General features: G+C 41.4%; 1 protein-coding gene across 2 annotated transcripts in view; it reads right to left on the bottom strand.

Moving 5' to 3' along the window:
• The window catches only part of PPM1H (protein phosphatase, Mg2+/Mn2+ dependent 1H), an 80,981-nt gene that overhangs the window by 19,446 nt on the left and 41,471 nt on the right, over nt 1-20,064 (bottom strand). For both annotated transcript variants that reach the window (XM_081877999.1, XM_081878000.1), the window contains exons 4-5: nt 15,552-15,664; nt 4,820-4,904 (exon numbers count right to left, since the gene is read on the bottom strand). In XM_081877999.1, coding sequence (XP_081734125.1) covers nt 4,820-4,904; nt 15,552-15,664 — 198 coding nt within the window. The remainder of the gene's footprint in view (nt 1-4,819; nt 4,905-15,551; nt 15,665-20,064) is intronic.

The raw sequence follows: 20,064 nt of genomic DNA, 5'->3' as shown, positions 1-20,064 counted from the left end.
ACTGTAAACAAATGATGAACAAAATCTCAGAAGCCCACTATTATAAAGTCTTAAATAACTTCCACTGGATAATAAGTCTCCCCCTCCCTACCCTCAAACCTTTGAACTACTGCAAAAACATTTTGTCACCTCTTCTGTCCTCAAGTTACACCACTTGTGCTTCTGCCAATTACTTGCAGTTCAGGACAACTTGCCTACAAAACCTGGTACTGTACTTGGTTGAGGGTAGACATTGCAATGTGGCTCTTCCATCACCTTTGGCACCAGTTTTGGCCCTTGAATTCTGCATGCACTACTGCCATTTTAGTTGGGCGCTACAGAAAGATCTCTTTAGACAAATGGCTCTGCCCTTGTAATGATGGAGAGGTAGAGCTCATAGGCCATGTTCTCTTACGCTGCCCCTGCTGCCAAGATATAAAGATAATTGCCCCGTTATTTGAAGGAATGTCCAGAGGTTCTAACTTGGAATTGTCCACTTGCAGGATTCTGCACAACAGCCTACAAGATACGCCAGTGGTTCTCACCTACTGGGTCTACAGAGACTTCCTGTTTCTCTTTTAAATTGCTATGTCTTCAGTTTTGCTTGCCTACCATTCTATTTTACTTTGTTTCATCCCTATTGGTATTTGCTTTGTTTGTTGTATTTGATACAGCATGCTGGTTTTTAACCGTATAATAAATCACTGCTACTACCATGCACAATGCTTTAGCCTTTTGTACTGTCAGCACCGTTGGCTTTTCTAGGTCCTATTGACCAACTGTTGGGAGGGAGGGGAACAAGGATGTCTGGATTCAGTCCAATCAAAGTCCATCAAATTAAACTGGGTCAGCCGTCTGTTCTACACATGGGTCTGTTCTAGGCTAGAACACAGTTTATGCAGCTCAGGCTTCTAGATACTGGGGGGTTTTTTATATAAACTTTCCTGTATACCCCACCTGTTTACGTAGTACCTGAGATGTGGTGCCATTCAGAATAAAACATGGGTATTAACTTCTGGTTTACTGCTGTATCGCTAAATACAGAAGAACAAGCACATGACGTTTGAGCTTGACTTAACCTGAGTGTCCTCGGCAGAAACAAATGAGCAAATTAAAGGAAGCATGCTAGCTATTTGCATACTCGTCAGGGTATCAGTACATTTGCTGAAATAATGGACAGTACATGCTTGCATGAAGCAAAGAGAACAAAATTACCTTGCTTAGTTCAGCATTGTCATCAGGAGTTTTGATACCCTCAGCTTTCCATGAATGGTTCCAATTCATCTAAGCCAACCAAGGCAGTTAAAAGTTTTCCTGATCTTTAAAAACAGTTGCTGTGCTTAAAGCAAATCTAAAGAGCTATTTTGTAGTACAGTCGAATGCCACAAACCCGGAAGTGAATGTTCCGGTGTGCAAACTTTCTTTGGAAGCCGAACATCCGTTGGCTCCCTGCAGCCAACTGGAAGCCGTGCCGTCGTTTTCAGAAGTCGAACAGACTTCCGGAACTGATTCCATTTGAGAACAAAGGTACAACTGTATTCTTTTAAAATCAATCCTGCTCAAACCCCTCAACTATTGGGAAAAACGTTTGCTTGTGTGTGTAGGTATATGTGTCTGGGGGGGGTGGAGATAGTTAACTTTCATTTGTTTTGATACTTGAATCAAATCAATTATTTTTTAAAAAAATTGCTAATTTATCAAGTGTTTGTAATAGGAGATTGTAATAAATTTGGAGGAAGCTAGGTAAGGTTTCCAACAGGGAAACAAATTTAATTTTTTAAAAAAGGAAGAGGAAAAACCACAAGACCTCCTTGAAACAAGAGTCAATATGCAAATCCATGATGGAAGAACTGTAGGAAAAAAGTCATAGATGGCTCAGAGCTTAGAACACAGAAAGCAACTTCTAAAACTGGGATTGGTAAAATACTAGAAATTTATGGTCTAACTTTTTTTATGCAAGCCATATAGGTTCAATGCCTTATTTGAGATTCCTATTGCTTGTTGACAAGAGCCTAAGTAATACAATATTCTCTTTTTTTGGAAGAGGAGAAGGGAACATACTCAGGCACTTCCCTGTAGCAATTTTTTTAAAAAACTGATAGGCACAAAATCACTTTTATTTATTAAAATATTTATACTCTGCCTTTCCTCAAGGTGATTAGCAAGAAATATTAAATTATGAAACAAGTCACATGCACCTTGCTTTAATAGGACACCAAAGAAAAGAAGCAGTTCTGTTTATTTCGGGCAGCAGATTTTTACCCCAAATTATTCCTTATAAAACACAAAATCAGATTAAATATGAAGGGAAGGGAAGGGATGGAGAGAGGAGAGAATCAAATCTAAGGATAGGTCTTCTGAAATGTATTTCTTCCTTGCAGAATGTTCTGTCAATATTAAGCTGTAACAATTTTAGACAAGCGCAAGGAGAAGTGCGTGAGTGAAAAATGCTAAATCTAAAAAGTGGTACAGAATACTCTTGGGAGAAGTATTGACATTCGTTTTTGAAATCATTGATTGCAGGAGTACTTGAAACCCACCACAAACCAAGCGTAGTCATAAACCTAACAGCAGTAGGTGAGAACTGGTCAGAAATACCAATGGTCCTAAAATTATCTTCTACATGTTACTTCCAGTCCATTTGAAAGGATCTCTCTAATGTGGTTTCACACTTCTGGTATCTCCCACCTACTTCCTTTGAACGTGATAGCCATAACCCAAGCGCATTTGCTACATATGGAGATGCAGTAAACAAAGGTAAAGAAAAGAGTTAGGGGAAGTAGCATAAATATTTTTCAGGCCAGCTGCTATTTTCAGATCTAACCAGAATGAACATCAAAAGAGGCTGAAGGGGGAAAGACCCTCTCAGGCAATGTTTTATCTCTGCTTTCTTCAAATGAAACCCCACTCTCAAGATGCTACAGATCCCTGCTAATTTAAAAGACAAACACGTTGGGTTGGGGTTTTTTTGCAAATGCAGGCAGCATAAATATTTATTGCAGATGCTTTGTATTCATCACTGTGAAAAACGAGACTCCAAAAGTAGCTCTTCCCTCTGAAATGTTTCAGACTCTGGCAATGTAAACAGAAATAAAATCAGGGCACAGAATAGTTGCCTCCCCGCAATCACCACAACCACACACATTTCTTTCGGCATTTATAGCCAGCGAAGCATTGTTCTACTCATAGAGCAAGCATTTCTGAGAAAGGAAAGGCCATCTGGCCTATACAAGCTTGTCCCCATCAGCTTCTGGGCACAGTGGGAGAGGACACTAATGACGACACGCTAGTTTTAAAGTCAAGTTTCAGAGATGGGGAGAAACAGGCTGGTTTGGAGCATCTGCCTGAAGTGCCAGTTGCACTGGTGGAATTTAAGGCACAGGCCAGATGCCACAGCCTGACAAAAGGGATTTTAGGGTGCGCGTTTTCTTATACCCACAATGGCAGCTGAAAGGGCAAGGATGACCATTGCCGGGTTATCCTTCCAATATCTGCCAATTCTGGAGAGCATAATAAATTGGGTCAGCTGTCAGTCCTGAAAGATCCAAAGTACACTTTCTCAGAGCAAGCCTAAATGTATCACTATTATTGATACCAAGTAGGGCTGGGCGATATATCAATATATCATACAAGTTCACATTGTGATAATTGTTTCATAATATTTGAGCTGGCAATATATCGCCAATGACAATGTGTTTAAGGGCTAGGTGGTATCTGGTTTCCAACATCGCAATAACTCACCAGCTAAACATTGCAACGTTATCACCAGGTAAACCTAACAATATCACCAGCTAAACAATGCAATCTACCACAATGTATGAAATAAGGATGTGAACTATACAGAGGCGAACAGGACAATGTCCTGGCAACTGCTAGTACTTAGGGAACTAAAACGGATAAATGACAACATTATCAATAATCACACACTTGGTTTCACCAGCAGGCAAGCCAAAATGCATCACAACAGGACTTTTGGTTTGGGGCTTGGCTACCAAATGGTGGTAATGAGGACAATCCAAAGTATGGTGATGAGTCAAATACAACTAATCTGGGACTGCCAGACTGCCATGAGTCCTCACAGGCCACTGCTGCTATTGCTGGCAGTCTCAGATTATTTGTATTCACTATGACTCATCACCATACTTTGGATTGTCCTCAGTACCACCATTTGGAAGCCAAGCCCAAAACCAGAAGTCTCATTCGGATGCATTTTGGCTTGCCTGCTGTTGAAAGTGCTGTTGAAGGTGACTCCTATTATCATCATTTATCAGTTTTAGACCCTTAAGCAGTAGCAATTGCCAGGACATTGTCCTGCTTGCCTCTGCGTAGTTGCTTCCTTATTTCAGGTATCATGATATATCGATATATCACGAAGTTCAGCTGGTGATATACTGCAATATTGAAAATCAGTTATCAACCAGCCCTAATACCTACTTGCCAACTCAAAATGTAGTGCAGATCCTCTTTCCTACAGCCTGATGGGAATGGGGCAGCACATCTCTCCATCAGCTTTGCTAAAAGACCAGCAACTTTTAGTTCCTCCTCTTCTTGATAATCTTTCCATTATGGCTAGTCATTACAAGAACTCTGTGACTAAGAAATCGTGACTGAGTTTGCTTTTCATTCCTCCTCCGTCCCAATTCCTTTTCCTTTTGGATGTAAGCCTGTAAGCCTGGCAGCAGGGTATTTTCACCCACATTTCTTCAGCCTTTTTTTGCTGAAGTGTGGGATAACAATATAGTTCCAGAAGGGCAGTACAAGTTTCATTTCAGATAAGGGCTGAGAAGGTGATAGCTCCATGTACCCCACCACCCACTAATCCAAATCTTTAGGCCCTTACCAGATACTGAAGACGTTGACGTTCTGTTTCTGGAGTGAATTCTGAAGACATTGGAATGACTTCTCCATTTCTGATTATTATTGCCCTGCAATATAAAAAACAACAACAACACACAGTGAGGGAGTGAAGGAGAGCAGTCCCTTTGGGTCCGTATTTTAAAAAGCCTAGACCCAACAGTGTATTACTAAAATTACCAGACACACTACTTTTCCATTGTATTTAATCCAAACATTAAGAAAAGCCTATTTGCAGAGGGGACCTTATAGCACAGATTAGAGGACAAACCACTGTACGCTGTGGTCTCTGTGGTGTCTGGTGTGCTGTAAACCGTCTGGCTTCAGATGAGTCATATAAGTTGATTTCGAGTTGTATGTCATGTCAGAACATAACCATTCTAGCAGCAAATGGAGATGGCATAGCAAATCCTGTCTAAACAAAAATTTAACTAGGTACCTGCCAAGGGAGACAAGAAATGGGATGATTGATAACTGAACTGTCTCTCTCCCTCTCATCTCAGAAAAGCCTACCTGCAAACACCAATGAGAAAAGAAAATCCTCTCCAGCATTTTCCTGTTATTTCCATGATACAACTGTCACTCTAAAACCTTATGAAGGAGACATCAGACAAAAAGCTATAATTTGATCTTATATGACCTTGAAAGGTAACTGCCCCAATAGTGCAGTCAGGATGTTTGTTGAATCCTAATAGTTGGAAGTTCATTCTTCTTTATGTTTACAAGTTTTACCTCTTTGGGTAGTCTGGCCTCATTGCTATATTTGCTCAGAGAAAGGGAAAGCAGAAAATGGCAAGAAAAGGGAGGGGCTATGAAGGAGAGGAGGACGTGGGTGGCGCTGTGGTCTAAACCACTGAGCCTCTTGGGCTTGCCAATCAGAAGGTCGGCGGTTCGAACCCCCGCGACAGGGTGAGCTCCCGTTGCTTGGTCCCTGCTCCTGCCAACTGAGCAGTTTGAAAGCACGTCAAAGTGCAAGTAGATAAATAGGTACCGCTCCGGCGGGAAGGTAAACACCGTTTCCGTGTGCTGCTCTGGTTCGCCAGAAGAGGCTTAGTCATGCTGGCCACATGACCCAGAAGCTGTCTGCGGACAAATGCCGGCTCCCTTGGCCAGTGAGATGAGCGCCGCAATGCCAGAGTCATCCGCGACTGAACCTAACGCTCAGGGGTCCCTTTACCTTTAGCATTGCCTTTCTCAGCAAGTTTTGGATTATAACCTAGGGCTGCCATACGTCCGGAATTTCCCAGACATAACCAGGATTCGTCTTTTTTGCAAATAGCATCCAGGCAGAATTTCCGAAAATCTGCCAAAATGTCCAGGAAAAACTGGGCATAGGGCAACAACTTTTGTGGCCAGATTTTCTCTTTCTAAACTACAGCAACCCTACTATATAACCCCTATCAGTTGGTTCTGTTTCTGTTTTAGTTTAGAGTTTGATAACATGCTAAACTGTGGTTGATTTTAAGTAAATAAGGAAAACAAGCAAGTGTAATTATTTATGGTTTGATGTTAAGTTCCCTCCCACTAATGATAGTTAAGATGAACAGCAGCTTATCCAGGTTCAGCTGATACAACAAGCTGCAGTTAATCTATAATGAGAGCATTTTATCTCCTATTCGCAGCCCCACTGGTAGAGGGTGAGAGAGGACAAACTTAAGGCTTGCCTAGGTTTGTTCTCATTATGTCTGAACTAACAATCTGATTCAACAATAGGTGGATCAGATGTAAGATCAAGTCTTTCATTCATTTGAAATATTGCATTATGGTTGTATGCGAAGCAGAGGAATCGTCTCACCAGCAATTTATACAGGACTGTTTCGTCTCTTGTTCTCTAGAGTCTAGAGCAACTGACTAACACACACACACACACACACACACACGGGAAGAGACCCATCGAAATCAATAACGACTCCTAAGTAAGTAATGAGCTAAGTGGGTCATGGTCATTAATTTCAGTGTGTCTACTCTTGAGTGAAAACCTTTTATCTATAAGGAGCCTAAAAACACTTATGCAGTTCTCATGCATAAGAAAATGATCACACAAAGTACAACAAAACAGAAGTTAGGGCACTGGGATCTGGAGAAGTTAATACTGTGGAAGTAACCTGAAATGACCAAAGAAAGGTTTATTCTCAAGAGTGAGTGGGAAAAGGTTCTATTTACAAAGGTGTGACTGGATACCCAAAGGTTGTTTCAGTTTGTTTGTTTGTTTTTACTTCTTGGACCCACAAAATCTATTTCGAAATGGACTCAGATGACCAGAGGAGCAGGAGGAGTGATACTACACTGCATAATACAATACAACAAAAGTCCACTGTACCCTTTTCTACACTTTCAATTTCTCTCTGCAAGCACAATAATTGAAATAATGGTTTAAAGCAAAGTTAGAGGACTAATGTATTTCACTTGGGTTCAAATGTTCCACAAATATTTAAAATGCACAAGACCTGCACGAAATCATAATGCACCTAAAGCTATATTTCACTGGCAAGAAGGGCAAACAAAATCTCTGAAAATGACACTTAGTGGCTGGAATCCAATGAGCAGCTTTAATACCCAACAGGATTGTTTGCTTTTACTTTCTACTTTCAATGGCAGGCCACCTCCACCCCTTGCCATGCCTTCAAACTGATTTTAAAATGCCCCTTAATTTCAGGAGAGGTTTGCCATACAGAATTTGGGGTGGGCATGGTGTTTTGAAAAACATATGTTCAAATACCTCCTAGTCACACTGAACAAACTGCACAGTTCTTTGGATCCAGGCCAAGGTATTTTTCTTTTAAAAAGCCTGGTGGGAAAAGCTGTTTTATCATTTTAGAAGGGGAAAAAAGAACCAAAGAACTTACAGACTGTAAGGACAAGAGAGTAGGTATGCCTTCCATACCTTGAGAGTCAACCTGATTTTTTCTCAGCCTACATTATTTTATAGATGACTGGATTTTTTAAAATGATCCTGAATTTTCAATGAAATTAATTATTATATTGGATTGCACATCACAAACCTAGTGCTTAGCAGCTGTTTTGGACTACAAGTCCCATCAGTGCCAGCCAATGTTGATGGGAGCTGTAGTCCAAAATATATGGTGGGCACTAGGGTTCGAGAAGGCTGTATAATCACACACAAAAATGTGTGTTGTGTGTTTTTGTTTTTAAACCATTTATTATGACTCAGGCACTCTCATTAAGCAAAATACATGAACTACCCTACTACATTTCCATCACCTCCTTCCATTCACCATGAAACCTTCTTGCTCTGTAATAAAAATATCGTAGTTCCAGATCTTTATTGGTTCTTTCCTGGAAAACATAGGTACAACTTGTGATTAAATATGTTGCTGTTGTGCCCATCTATCTTAATGCAATTACTGCCTGTGAACAAGCCAGTTCCAAGAAGTGAGAGTGTTTTTCAAAAGGTCAGCCTGTTTGGACAAGGTAGCCCAGTGATGAAGCTTCAGAAAATGCCACCCAACTTGAAATTGTAAGTTAACCATAGGAATATCCTTCAAGACTTTCTTCTAAATGGCTCCCATTAAGACAAACAGGAGTTATCCAAAGGGTATAACTGGTTTACTGATTGTGCCCAGAGTAAAACTGAAGACAGAATTTTAGAAAATGGAATATATAGATTTTTTTAAAATAGCCATACTCAGAAATACAACTATTTGTTTTATCAAGCACGACAACAGCAACACCTAAAACCATTAGGCATAGTACAAAAATGAAAAGTGAAATGGACTATGTCCTCAGGCTTACAATCTGATCAAAGGAATGATGGAGGAAGGCAAAAGAACATCACCCAGAAAATGCTGGTTGAAAAGTGGAAAAAAGGTGTTTTGAAGAGGCACTTGAATGTACTAATGGACCAAGAGAGTGAGATGTCAAGTTTAAGGGCATTTCTGCAGTAGGGAGAAGCAAGCAACGAGGAACGCAAAGAGGATTTCTTAATGGGAAGGGAACATAACGTAGAAAAAGAAGGGAAAAGAGAAAGCAAGAGATAAAGAAGTTCTGCAGACATTTTCAAAATATGGTAAGCTTAAAGTGAAGCTGAAAAGGAAGGACAAGGAAGCCAGTGAAGTCAGCCATATAAAAAATGTAATGTTGAATTGTTTTTAATTATATTTTATACATCATACACACACACCGGGGGGAGGAGATAAGTAGGGAAAACGCCAAATGTATGATGGCTAGCAACACTGGAGACAGAAAGCTTAGTGACAGGGAGAACAACAAGGATATGTTGCACGAGTCTATGATAGAAATAGTAAGAGTTTTAATACTGTGCGTAGGCAGACAAGAGCAAATCCTAGCTGTATCAGTCAAGTGAAAACAGAAAGAGAGGAAAGCAAAAGGAAAGAGAAGAATTAAGTAAAGTAGGACTTTTAGGAGTGGTTTCATGCATAATGCTTGCAGCATTTGAATGGTGCAGTTGGTTGGTAGGCAGATAATGTACATGTGTGGATTCAGAGTCAGGTTGAATGCTGGCTTCAAAGAGCATATTATTTGGATATATAGTATTGATCTCTCAGGCTGAAGCTGAAGGGCATGTTTCTGGTTCTCCTGAAGACAGGACTCCACAAACTTGGGTCAACAGATTGTCCCAGAAGCCTTTCACCTTTGTGCCCACGTTTATGGCTATCATTGCATGTGTACCAGTTACACATGTGTACCAGTTCTTTGCCTGGCAGTTCCAAGTAAACTGAACGTCATGGGTTAAGCTGATGTTTTGTTGTGGGCAGAGGAAGGAGGGATGACTGGAGTTTGTTGCTGTTACTGCAACTGTTAAACCTGAAATTCAATAAGCCTTAAATAAATTTAGAATTAGGAGGAGATAACCATCAACTAAGAGCTTTGATCACTGGACAGACCCTGTTAAAGGCTCTGCGTGGGCCATGTGGCAGACTCATGTGGCTATGTGCTATTCAGCAGCTGCTATGTCGTTGTTATGACATTTGAATTGGCCTCTAATCAGTCTCAGCAGATGCCTGTCCAGTCTCATCCAGACTCTGCCAGCAGCACTTCTACTGCTGACGACGACAAACCCTTTCTGTAGAAATGTTTTTTGATTCACGGACTATCAATTCAACACACACACAATCACACTTTAGAGGCACTTTGACAATTACTTTAAAATGCAGTCAATGAAAAGTACAATCTACTGAGAGATTGGGCAGTTAAGAGCGTTAAAGAAACACTACCCGGCTTCATAAATTTTCTGTGGCTTTCAGAGGTGGGATCCAGACCTGGTAATGCATTTGCAAAAACATTCTTCCTTCATTAACATTTATATATTTAGAGTCTGGCAGAATGATTAAATCAACCAAACTGGCCACTAGAAGCATTATCTCCTAAATTAATGCAGAAATTTGATCATTTCATTTCAAGGCAGGATTGAACTGACAGAACTGTGCACTTCAAAACCCTTAAATATGTTCTGGAAGGAAAAATCTAGATATGAAAACTACTGGATTCTAAGAGCCAAGGCGACTCAATCTGTCATACTCTGTATTGACATTCATGTATTTTACAAATACGCAGTCAGATTCTGTAGTACCACTGCTAGATGAGGAAGGCTGACTTATGTTGGTGAGATGAGAACATCAACATTAACTGAAGGGCCCTCAGTGATTAAATATCCCTAAATAAGGTGCTCCATCTTGAACAATACATCTTTCAGCCCAAAGATACATCTTTCAGATTAAGTGTCTTGCTAGTATTTTTAGCACAATACGTTACAAAAAGACACATATTGTTTCAAACAATTAAATGGAGTGATATGGTACATCCTTGGTCTACATTAAGAAGAAAACAAGATGTGTGATTCATACTCAAGTCCCATCAATAAAGTTACTGTAGGGAAACCTGAAAGTACAAGTTCCAGCAGGGGAGTCTTTAGCATGTGCGCCAACGGGGTGCAAAGATCCGCCCAGCGCCCCCAAGTCTGATAAACGTTGTCATTGTGGATGACAAGCGCCGCCACTGGCGCGACGCGTCTTTGGTAAATGAGTGCACAAAGTCGAAAGTCCTTTAGTGAAACAGTAGGTATACATTTTGGTAATACCTAGGTATATATGTATTTTGTTTTTTCTAGCTTGATCAAAATTATTTATTATTTCATAACAGGTTAAGAGCTTTGGTGGCTTCAGCGGCAGGTGCCTGGTGCCCCCCAGAATTCGGTGCCCAGCTGCCCCACACCGCTTGCACCCCCAGGTAACGACGGCCCTGAGATCCAGTTGCTGTTTTTAAAAGAGCTTTTATACCACTTTGTGCTTGTGGAGACAATCATAGGGATATGATGGCAATAACACGTTAATGGATGAGAAACCAGGATACAAGTAATAAATTGCCAATAAGTTCCAGAATTTCAAACCTTATGACTGTCCCACCCATGTTCAGATTGCTGACTTGGATGTGGTCCAGAACTCTTTGCAAATCAGGGGCCAGTCTCAGAAATGTGCACTTTCCCTTTCATTTTTTTGTCAGCCTTACCTCTTAGTTAAACCACCCTCACATATTTCAAATCCTGGAACAAACTGTCTATTTTTTGAAACTTAAATCTTCTTTGCAGTGGGGATGCTCACAAATTTGGCTCATAATCGCTGATCCATTTATTATTTGCACTTTAATGGGATCCTCACATCTCTAATATAACACGTGCTAACCATGGTTCCCCCCCAATCACTTTTTTGTTGTTTTTGCTATGGTTCACAACTTTAAAATAAAGACTACTGAGCTGAAGTGATGAATTTAAGGAAGACAAAAGTTAGGCCTATTGGTATTCCTATGATCAAAACAACAGGAAATTTTCCTCCCCCTGTTAAAAGAGCATTCACAGCATGCCCTGATTCTACTGCACACCTTTTCAGCCAGAAACGATCTGAAACAGAAGACTGAACTGCACATTTTTATAAGGTATACTAAAATCTGGCAAGAAGTGACAAAGAGAAACCATTTGGAAAACTCTGTTTGACAGTGTGTTATGAATTCCGAGCCACAGGGAGGTTGTGCTCATTTTGTCAACAGGCAGTTGAACATGCAGGTGAGCCAGAAGCATCTGGCTTCTCTGAAGAGGAATCCAATATGTGTCAATTGCAAAAGAAGAAGAAGAAAGTGGGCAACTGAGCAGATGGACAGAATAAGGCAAGGGGACTACATTATGTCGATATAAGTAGATTCTGATTATATGGGTCAAAAAGCAACCAAAGCAGAGGAAACTGAAGGCTAAAAGAAAAATTCCCTCTCCCCCAGCCGTTTGCTTACTATGGCAGCTAAACATGCACACAGAATCATGCCTGGACTGCATCCACTGATTGTTTACAGAACATAAAGGAGTAGCTGAAAATAAGCTAAAAACTTTTATTTTAGCAAGCGTATCCAGGCATATAATTTTGTTATTTAAAAGTCTGCTAGTTTTATCTGTATATTGGCAATAATCATTTTACTCAGATGTTTATAAAATCTCTAAAATCAAACGTTTTCAACCTTTTTGAGCCCATGGCTCCCTTAACAAACTACATTCTTTCTGCGGCACCTGTGTGGGGCTCAGGAACCCAGTTATGTCACTACTTGCCTGCAGAGCCAGCAGCCTGTCACCTTTTTCCGAACACCCTCCCTTGTGGAGTGTTTCCTCAGCCTTCTCTCCCCTATTCCTTGGGAGTCGTCTGGGCAGCAGCAGCTGCCTCCCCTGGTCTCTGAGCTGCCCCCCCCCCAAGAGAGGTGCCTCCCAGAGCCACCCTTCACCTGCAGAGCTTATAGCCAGGGCTGCTGCAATAAACAGCTGTGCAAACCTTGGGGAGGCAGAGACGCAAGAGGACATCCGAGGAGGGAGGGAAGGAAAGAGGGACAGAGGCCAGTGCTGCCCGCCATCGCACACTGGTTGAAAATCACTGCCTTAAACAAACAAACAATTACATTGCTGTTTTCTAGTAATGGTTTAAAAACCACCGGCTTACTTACTTGTAATATGTAGTAGTATGGAGGCTGAGGCACCGTTCAAACAAAGAATCTGTGTTGATTTTCTCCACTTGGATTACATTATATTATATTATTATTATTATTATTATTATTATTATTATTATTATTATTATTTATTCAATTTATATCCTAGCCTTAATTCTCAAAGATGCGAGGATGGCAAACACATCTATAATAATAGATAGATAGATAGATAGATAGATAGATAGATAGATAGACAGACAGACAGACATTCAATCAACCAGCACTTTCAGCCATTTTTTAATTCCATCATCAATAAGAAGAGAGACAGATACACCTCACCAGAGAGGGCATTCCACAACCTTCCATGAAAAGGCCCTCTCATGGGTCAAGTCCAAGCAGGCAGCCACCAGGTGTGGCAGCACCACACAGCTGTGTGGAGAAGATCTCACATGAACCCAAATGACCACATAGGGGAATGATGGAAGGCATCTCCTTAAATTGTGGTAACTTGGAGAAAGAGCAGGTGCACACATGAAAAATGGATATAGGAGTCCCCATAGATGGGGCCAATTCCTCTACACACACACACACACACACAGAGAGAGAGAGAGAGAGAGAGAGAGAGAGAGAGAGAGAGAGAGCTTCTCTGCTTATTTACATGTCCAATAGCATAACCATAAATTAAAATAAACAGAGTTTATTTGTATGAACCAGTCATAAATAAGGACAACTTTTTGGTTTCATCTGTTTGTTAGGGAAAACCTTCATGGGAGATTATTATTCTTTTGTTTCTTCACTGGAGTGCTAAACCAGAAGAGTGGACAGTTTAGTGTTGGCAGGTGCAAAGCAAGGGCAGAATTGCTAGGAGGGATGGAATGAAGCCAGTGTCTAATCATAGTAGCCTCCAGTTATTTTTATTTTCCCCCCCACTTTCAATACCTCAAAAGATGCAGTGGACAGGGACAAGCCCAGATAAGCAAATGAGTATGCAAGCCAGCAAACAGTTTGCTGGGCTAGGACATACCTGTCAAGCAATGCAAGCAATGCTGAAAATCAATTTGTTCTGAATTCAAGCATGAGCAGCTTGCAAATCAGCTACCCAGTTGTCTAGGGATGCGAAGGGATCCTTTATGCTTACTCTACAAACAGAATCCTCCTAGAATACATTTCAGTGGTGGGAGGTAAAGTAGTGATGACATTTGCTGTGTGTCATCTAAATTCTCGGATGCCACCTGAAACTGGTTATCTTCCCTGGCACTTAAAACACATCCATTCACCAAGCAAGCATCCTTGTTTTGGACGTTACACAGGATGCCCAAGCAAAAGTAATGATACCATATCATAGCTCCTGCTATGTGAAAAGTACTAGAGTTGCATTCCTCCATGATCCTGCTCCACTACCCTGTGGATCTGCAAGCCGCCTCTCCAATCACCGTGTGAGCTGCTGTGACATCACAGAACTCTCAAAAAACATTCTGCCTATTGAAGGAAAAGATCCACAAACTGAAGCAATGGGCCAATATGCGAGGCTGCGGCAAGGGGAAATAATGGTGCAAGGAGGCAGATAAGTAAAATATTCAAAGGAGAAGTGGCTAATTAGAAAAAGGTGAGAAGGGCAGAATTGTGTATTGATCCAAAATGACAAATTTCTGGCTACAGATGCGTAACAGCTATTACAGCAGAGCTGTAAATTCTTTACTGTAACAGCAAGAGTTTAGTCTAGAGCTCATAACGCACATGCATTACAGTGGTCCCTCAGGTTACAGATGCTTCAGGTTACAGACTCCGCTAACCTGGAAGGAGTACCTTGGGTTAAGAACTTTACCTCAGGATGAGAACAGAAATCGTGCTGCGGTGGCGCAGCAGCAGCAGGAGGCCCCATTAGCTAAAGTGGTACCTCAGGTTAAGAACACTTTCAGGTTAAGAACAGACCTCCAGAACGAATTAAGTTCTTAACCAGCGGTACCACTGCACAGTGCATTGTACCTAGCAATGTAAGGCACTGCTGAAACATTAACAGAACAGTAAACAGCAATGCTGCAGTAGGGGAAGAAAGGCTGAGAGAACATTGCTGAGGTTGGTGCCTGCATTTCTTTATGCAATTTCCGAATGACAGAAAATCAATGCTTTGACCTTGATATCAACCCCTTTGAAAAAGAACACACTGGAAAGTACTCTCCTCCACCCATCTCAGGGAAGGAGACGTTTGCCAAGAACACACAGTAAGACACTTTGGATAAGATTCAGGTATAGATTGTGACTGTATAAACCAGTTGCCTTTATATGTCAAAAGCCAAGAATGAGCTAAGGCCATCTAATGTGTGAATAAAAAAGGGTCATATTAGCTCTTCATCAGGTTCAAAAGAAGCCACCTCGTTTTTTGGAATGTATCCTGGATTGTACAACAGGACACTTGCTTTCCATTTGAGAAAAACTTTCCTGTCCTCCATCCTTGCAGCAGGAAAAATCTCATCTAGATTTGTTGTATTCCAGGACTCCTGACACCAATGCACTTTGATAGCTTGGACACCAATGCACTTGATAGATGATGGGTTAGATATTTTAACATTCACCAGACAGGTCTGAGTCATAATGCTAGCTTCCAGCAGGTTGGTAGCTGCTGCTTACTGAGAGAAGAGCTCAGTTCTGCTCAGGAGCTGCTTGCTGTATTCCCATAGGTATCTGGTTGACCACTGTGAGAACAGGATGCCAGGCTAGATAGGCCTGTCGTTCTTTTCTTACATGTTCTTAACTTACCAAGAAACGTGAAGAATTGTGCCTACCTGCTATCGCCAGCGTTTGCCACATAGAGCTTTCCTAGCAAACACACCACAATGAGGGCCGTACAGCCACCAGATATATTGTACACAGCCCTTTCTCGCTCTATCTGCAAGTCCTGAGGAATAAAAGAGAGAACCTGTCAGAATTTAACACATAGAACCACATACTGTCTTTCTTTTCCCAGTGAGCGGTAACGCCATCTGAAGCATAGTTATACTGAAAAGCAGACAATGCTGGGTTTTCTATTTCAGGCGCTTCAGAAAAATCATTCAGAAGTTATGACAAATGTTTGATACATAGCAGAGGAGACCAGAGACTGAGGAAGGCAGTGAGAAGCTGACAGGGAAAAGGCGGAGGAGTACAAGAAAGATACAGAGCTAAGCAGCAATTACCTCATGGACAGAACAAAAGGAAATCCCAGTCTGCACGTGTAGCAGAATGGAAGCAGGGGAGTGGGCTGCATTAATTGAGAGTGCAGGTCAGGGATGTCATTTTTCAATGGCATGTTAAAAATAATTCCTTGCAAGGAAAAATATAGCAGATCAGTACCCTAGGTTCCCAACCCACTCCTTGATGTAATAGATTTCCGCTAGTGAGGGTGATTTATTATTACTACTACTACTACTATTAGAGATTGCCCATCCAGTTTTGCCACCTGAGGCAAAATGGAAAGGTGGCCGCCCACATGTGCCATCTGCCTACCCCCGCTGCCCCTGTTGAAGTCTCACTTATTGGGGTCACAGGGCTTCTGGGTTCTGGCAAGATCTTGAAAGAACCCTGTGAGATCTCACTGGAAGCGGCTGCTTCTCCTCACTTCTCCTCCAATGGCAGCAGGGAGGGGGCACATGCAGAGACAACCCTTAGATTCCACCACCTGAGGCGGCTGCCTCAGTCTGCCTCATGGACACAGCCCAGCTCTCTTATCACAACTTCTATACTGGGGAACATCTAAGAATGCAATTCCCTCTTCCTGTAGACGGAAATGGTATGGTCTATTCTACTACCTCATTCTGGAGCCATGTGTATAACCACACACACTTGTTTTAGGCAAGTAAGAAACCACAGCAGGAAAACCAATAGCAAGAAGAACCATTTTGAAACTTGGCAAAGCTGCAAGCCTAATCATGTCAACTCAGGAGTAAGTCCTATAAATTCAATGGGGCTTACATCTGGATAAGTGAGTTTAGGATGGCAGCCTTATACATAGGAAGGTATATAAAGGAAAGACAAAGAAACACACACATTCAAGCCAAGTCACATTCTCACATTCTAGAACAGGGTTTCCTAAACTTGGGTCTCTGGCTGTTTTTGGACTACAGTTCCCATCATCCCCACATTTAAGCCAGCAACTGTTTCAAGAAAGTCACTAGAATATTAAGATCTCTGCACAACATACCAACCACTTCCATGGTATTGTCTTTAGAGCATGAAGTACTCTGTGGATGTTGAGTCATCCACAATTAAGAGGCAGCCTGGAGGCAATGCAATTAATGCTTACATAAGAAAAGGAATTGGTTGGGAGCCTGAGCACCCTCTCACCCTATCATGTTGCCAACCAAGAGTCTCTCAGCAGCTGTTCTTTACATTTCAGACACATTATCCACAGTACCTTGCTGTTTATATAATAAAAACTGTATTTCAACAGAGTTAAAATTCACCTTCTATCTAGTTTGGCCCCCAAAGCCAGTCATTCCTACCCTGAGTTTAGAAACGCTGATAATTCCCCATGAAGTATGAAATAAAAATTTAACTGCACAATGGGTGGACTTCTGAAAGGCACACCTCACCACAAGGGCAACGATTTGCTGTTATTATCTTATTCACTCCGTTTATATAGATACTCCACCATAACAGGAGGAGCCCTCTGGGCAGCTCAGAACACACACCCACACACACACACCCACAGAGACACACACACACACACACACACACACACTCAAACACCATATAAATGAAAAACTTTTTTAAAAAACCAACAACCTGAAACACAAAATTCAAACTCAGTTGGTCAAATGCTGACCAACAAATGGTCACACATAATACAACTGGAAAGCATAACTTAAGCTTTCATGACCAGAGGTGCATTTAAACATTTTCAACCATTACACAGTTACCCAGGGTTGGGAATGAAGTGGCAAAATGGACTGTACCATTTTAGGCTGCAGGCGGAGGTTCACTTTTTAAAAATGTTACTTATGCAAAAAAAAAACCTCCTGGAAAGCAGACTAGCCAAACTTCAGAAGGAGTTTGAAAACTTTGTCCCTTTTATACTTGATTCCCCACCCCACCCCCACCGCTGAAGGGAGTTGCTTGGGTTTTTTTTAACTGTGAGGGGACACTTTAAAATAGTATCTGCCACATGCAGGGAATCACTTCTGAATTTTATCCTCTCATTTTGCTAAAAAGTCAATGCCAGCTCTGAGCTACTTCCGAGCAGGAGAATCCAACATGGTGTTCTCAAGGCAACATAAGTTAATAATATCCATCGTCTCCTGTCAGAATGACCAACAGTGAGAGATAACAGGAATTACAGTCCGTGTCCGAAGGGCACCAGGTTGCAAACCTATATTGCCCATTAACAAACTTGTATAATGTACTGTACTTTTCCGTGTATAAGACTAGGTTTTTTTACGTGAAAAGAATGTTTAAAAATTGGGGTCATCTTATACACGGGTAGTGCTGAGTGTATTTTCTTAATTTTGAGTCCCCCAAAATAGGGGGCGTCTTATACACGGGGGCATGTTATACACAGAAAAATACTGTACATGTGCCAAATGTGCATATCCAGCCTTTTTGCTTATTTTCTTTTTTTTTTTTACAAAAATCTTGTTAAGATAGCTGAGGGAACAGAATGCATAACATTAGCAGGAGTATCAATACTGAACAGCTGCCAAAAGAGCAGAGTTGTGTACACATAGCACATTGCCAAACGGGAGACAAATACATTTCCTCACAAAGAAGATCGCACTTGCAGTCCTTTTTGCAAAAATACAGTAGAATCTAGTCATTTCATTTTTCCATACCCTGGGGTGGGGGGCCTGAAGCAGGCCGTTTGTCATTATAACGTGGACTACATCCCTGGAGCATTCACAAGACTGGATCAAAATGCGCACAAACAAACCAACAGCATTGCTTTCCACATATTAAAAACAGCCAATTTGTTTAGCAATTGCCATTTAACGTTATTAATTATAAGACTAGACTTCTCACAGGAGAAAAGACTGGCTAGTGGTTTGTCTCCTGGCCCTTAGCTACATATTCCCCTTTCAGGTCATGTCGTGCCCCAGAAGGGCATCCCCACTCCCCTTATGGAAAATAAATGTATTGAGGTCAACGCACCGTAACAAACAGGAACTATGACAACGAGGGATAAGACACACAATTCGTATTGACAACCAAGCCCCACAATCATGCTTTCAGATCCAGTAGGCACCAGGTTAAGTAGAGCAATAGGAAAGTTATTTTGCACGTGAGAAAGTTAAGTGGACTGCTTGGCAGGACTTGGCAGCAAGCAGTCCCCAAGTGGGCTGAAGCAGGGTATATGGATTGTGATGCTAATAGCATCTGTCACAAATAAGATTCTGTGCAGTTCAGCACTGAGGGCTCAATCCCATTTGCTCTACGAATATCTGTGATGGTTTTGTGACAGGAACAAGCTGGAGCAAGATGTAAACTGCCCAATGAGGCCACCTACTGGCTCAAGTGTGAACTGCACTTCAGGCTCCTCCAGACAAGCTATTTATTCAGTATTCATAGTGTTTGATGAACACAGAGGTATAAAAGCACAAAGCCCTCAAAAGCTAGTGGAGCTGTTCATATCACAAACGCACCACGTTTATCTCCCTACCGCTTTAATATTTTTATTGTACGTTTTGTTAAATTCAGCGTGGAGAAGCATTCTGGAGGTGAGTCAAATGGTTTGTTATTATTAGCTGAATTTATTTTTAATACTTTTTAAAATAAATAAACAAAAACACACACATTTGAACATGACCCACAAGAAGAAGAAGAAGAAGAGTTTGGATTTGATATCCCGCCTTTCACTCCCCTTCAGGAGTCTCAAAGCGGCTAACATTCTCCTTTCCCTTCCTCCCCCACAACAAACACTCTGTGAGGTGAGTGGGGCTGAGAGACTTCAAAGAAGTGTGACTGGCCCAAGGTCACCCAGCAGCTGCATGTGGAGGAGCGGAGACACGAACCCGGTTCCCCAGATTACAAGACTACCGCTCTTAACCACTACACCACACTGGCAGGAAATACTGCTGCATGCAGGTTTGTTCCTGTGCATGCTTAAAGTCATCAAAAGTTGTTACTCTGATAAATGGCAATACGCAAACTGGGTATAATAATTATTTTTTTCTAGTTGTATGTGCTTTTACATCTAATCGCTTCAAAACTCACCAATGTTAAAATAAGATGTAAATAGGATTTGCTGCACTTCTATAAAGAGGTGGTTCTAGTGAAGATCAAATCCCCTGCATATTGATACGCAAAATAAATCAAGAAGCATGCTAA

The sequence above is a fragment of the Podarcis erhardii genome (genome assembly GCF_964252035.2).
Source record: "Podarcis erhardii genome assembly, chromosome: 10".
NCBI classification, from domain to species: Eukaryota; Metazoa; Chordata; class Lepidosauria; order Squamata; family Lacertidae; genus Podarcis; species Podarcis erhardii.
The sequence above is the reverse complement of the archived record's forward strand: the minus strand, read 5'-3'. Positions and strand labels throughout refer to the sequence as shown.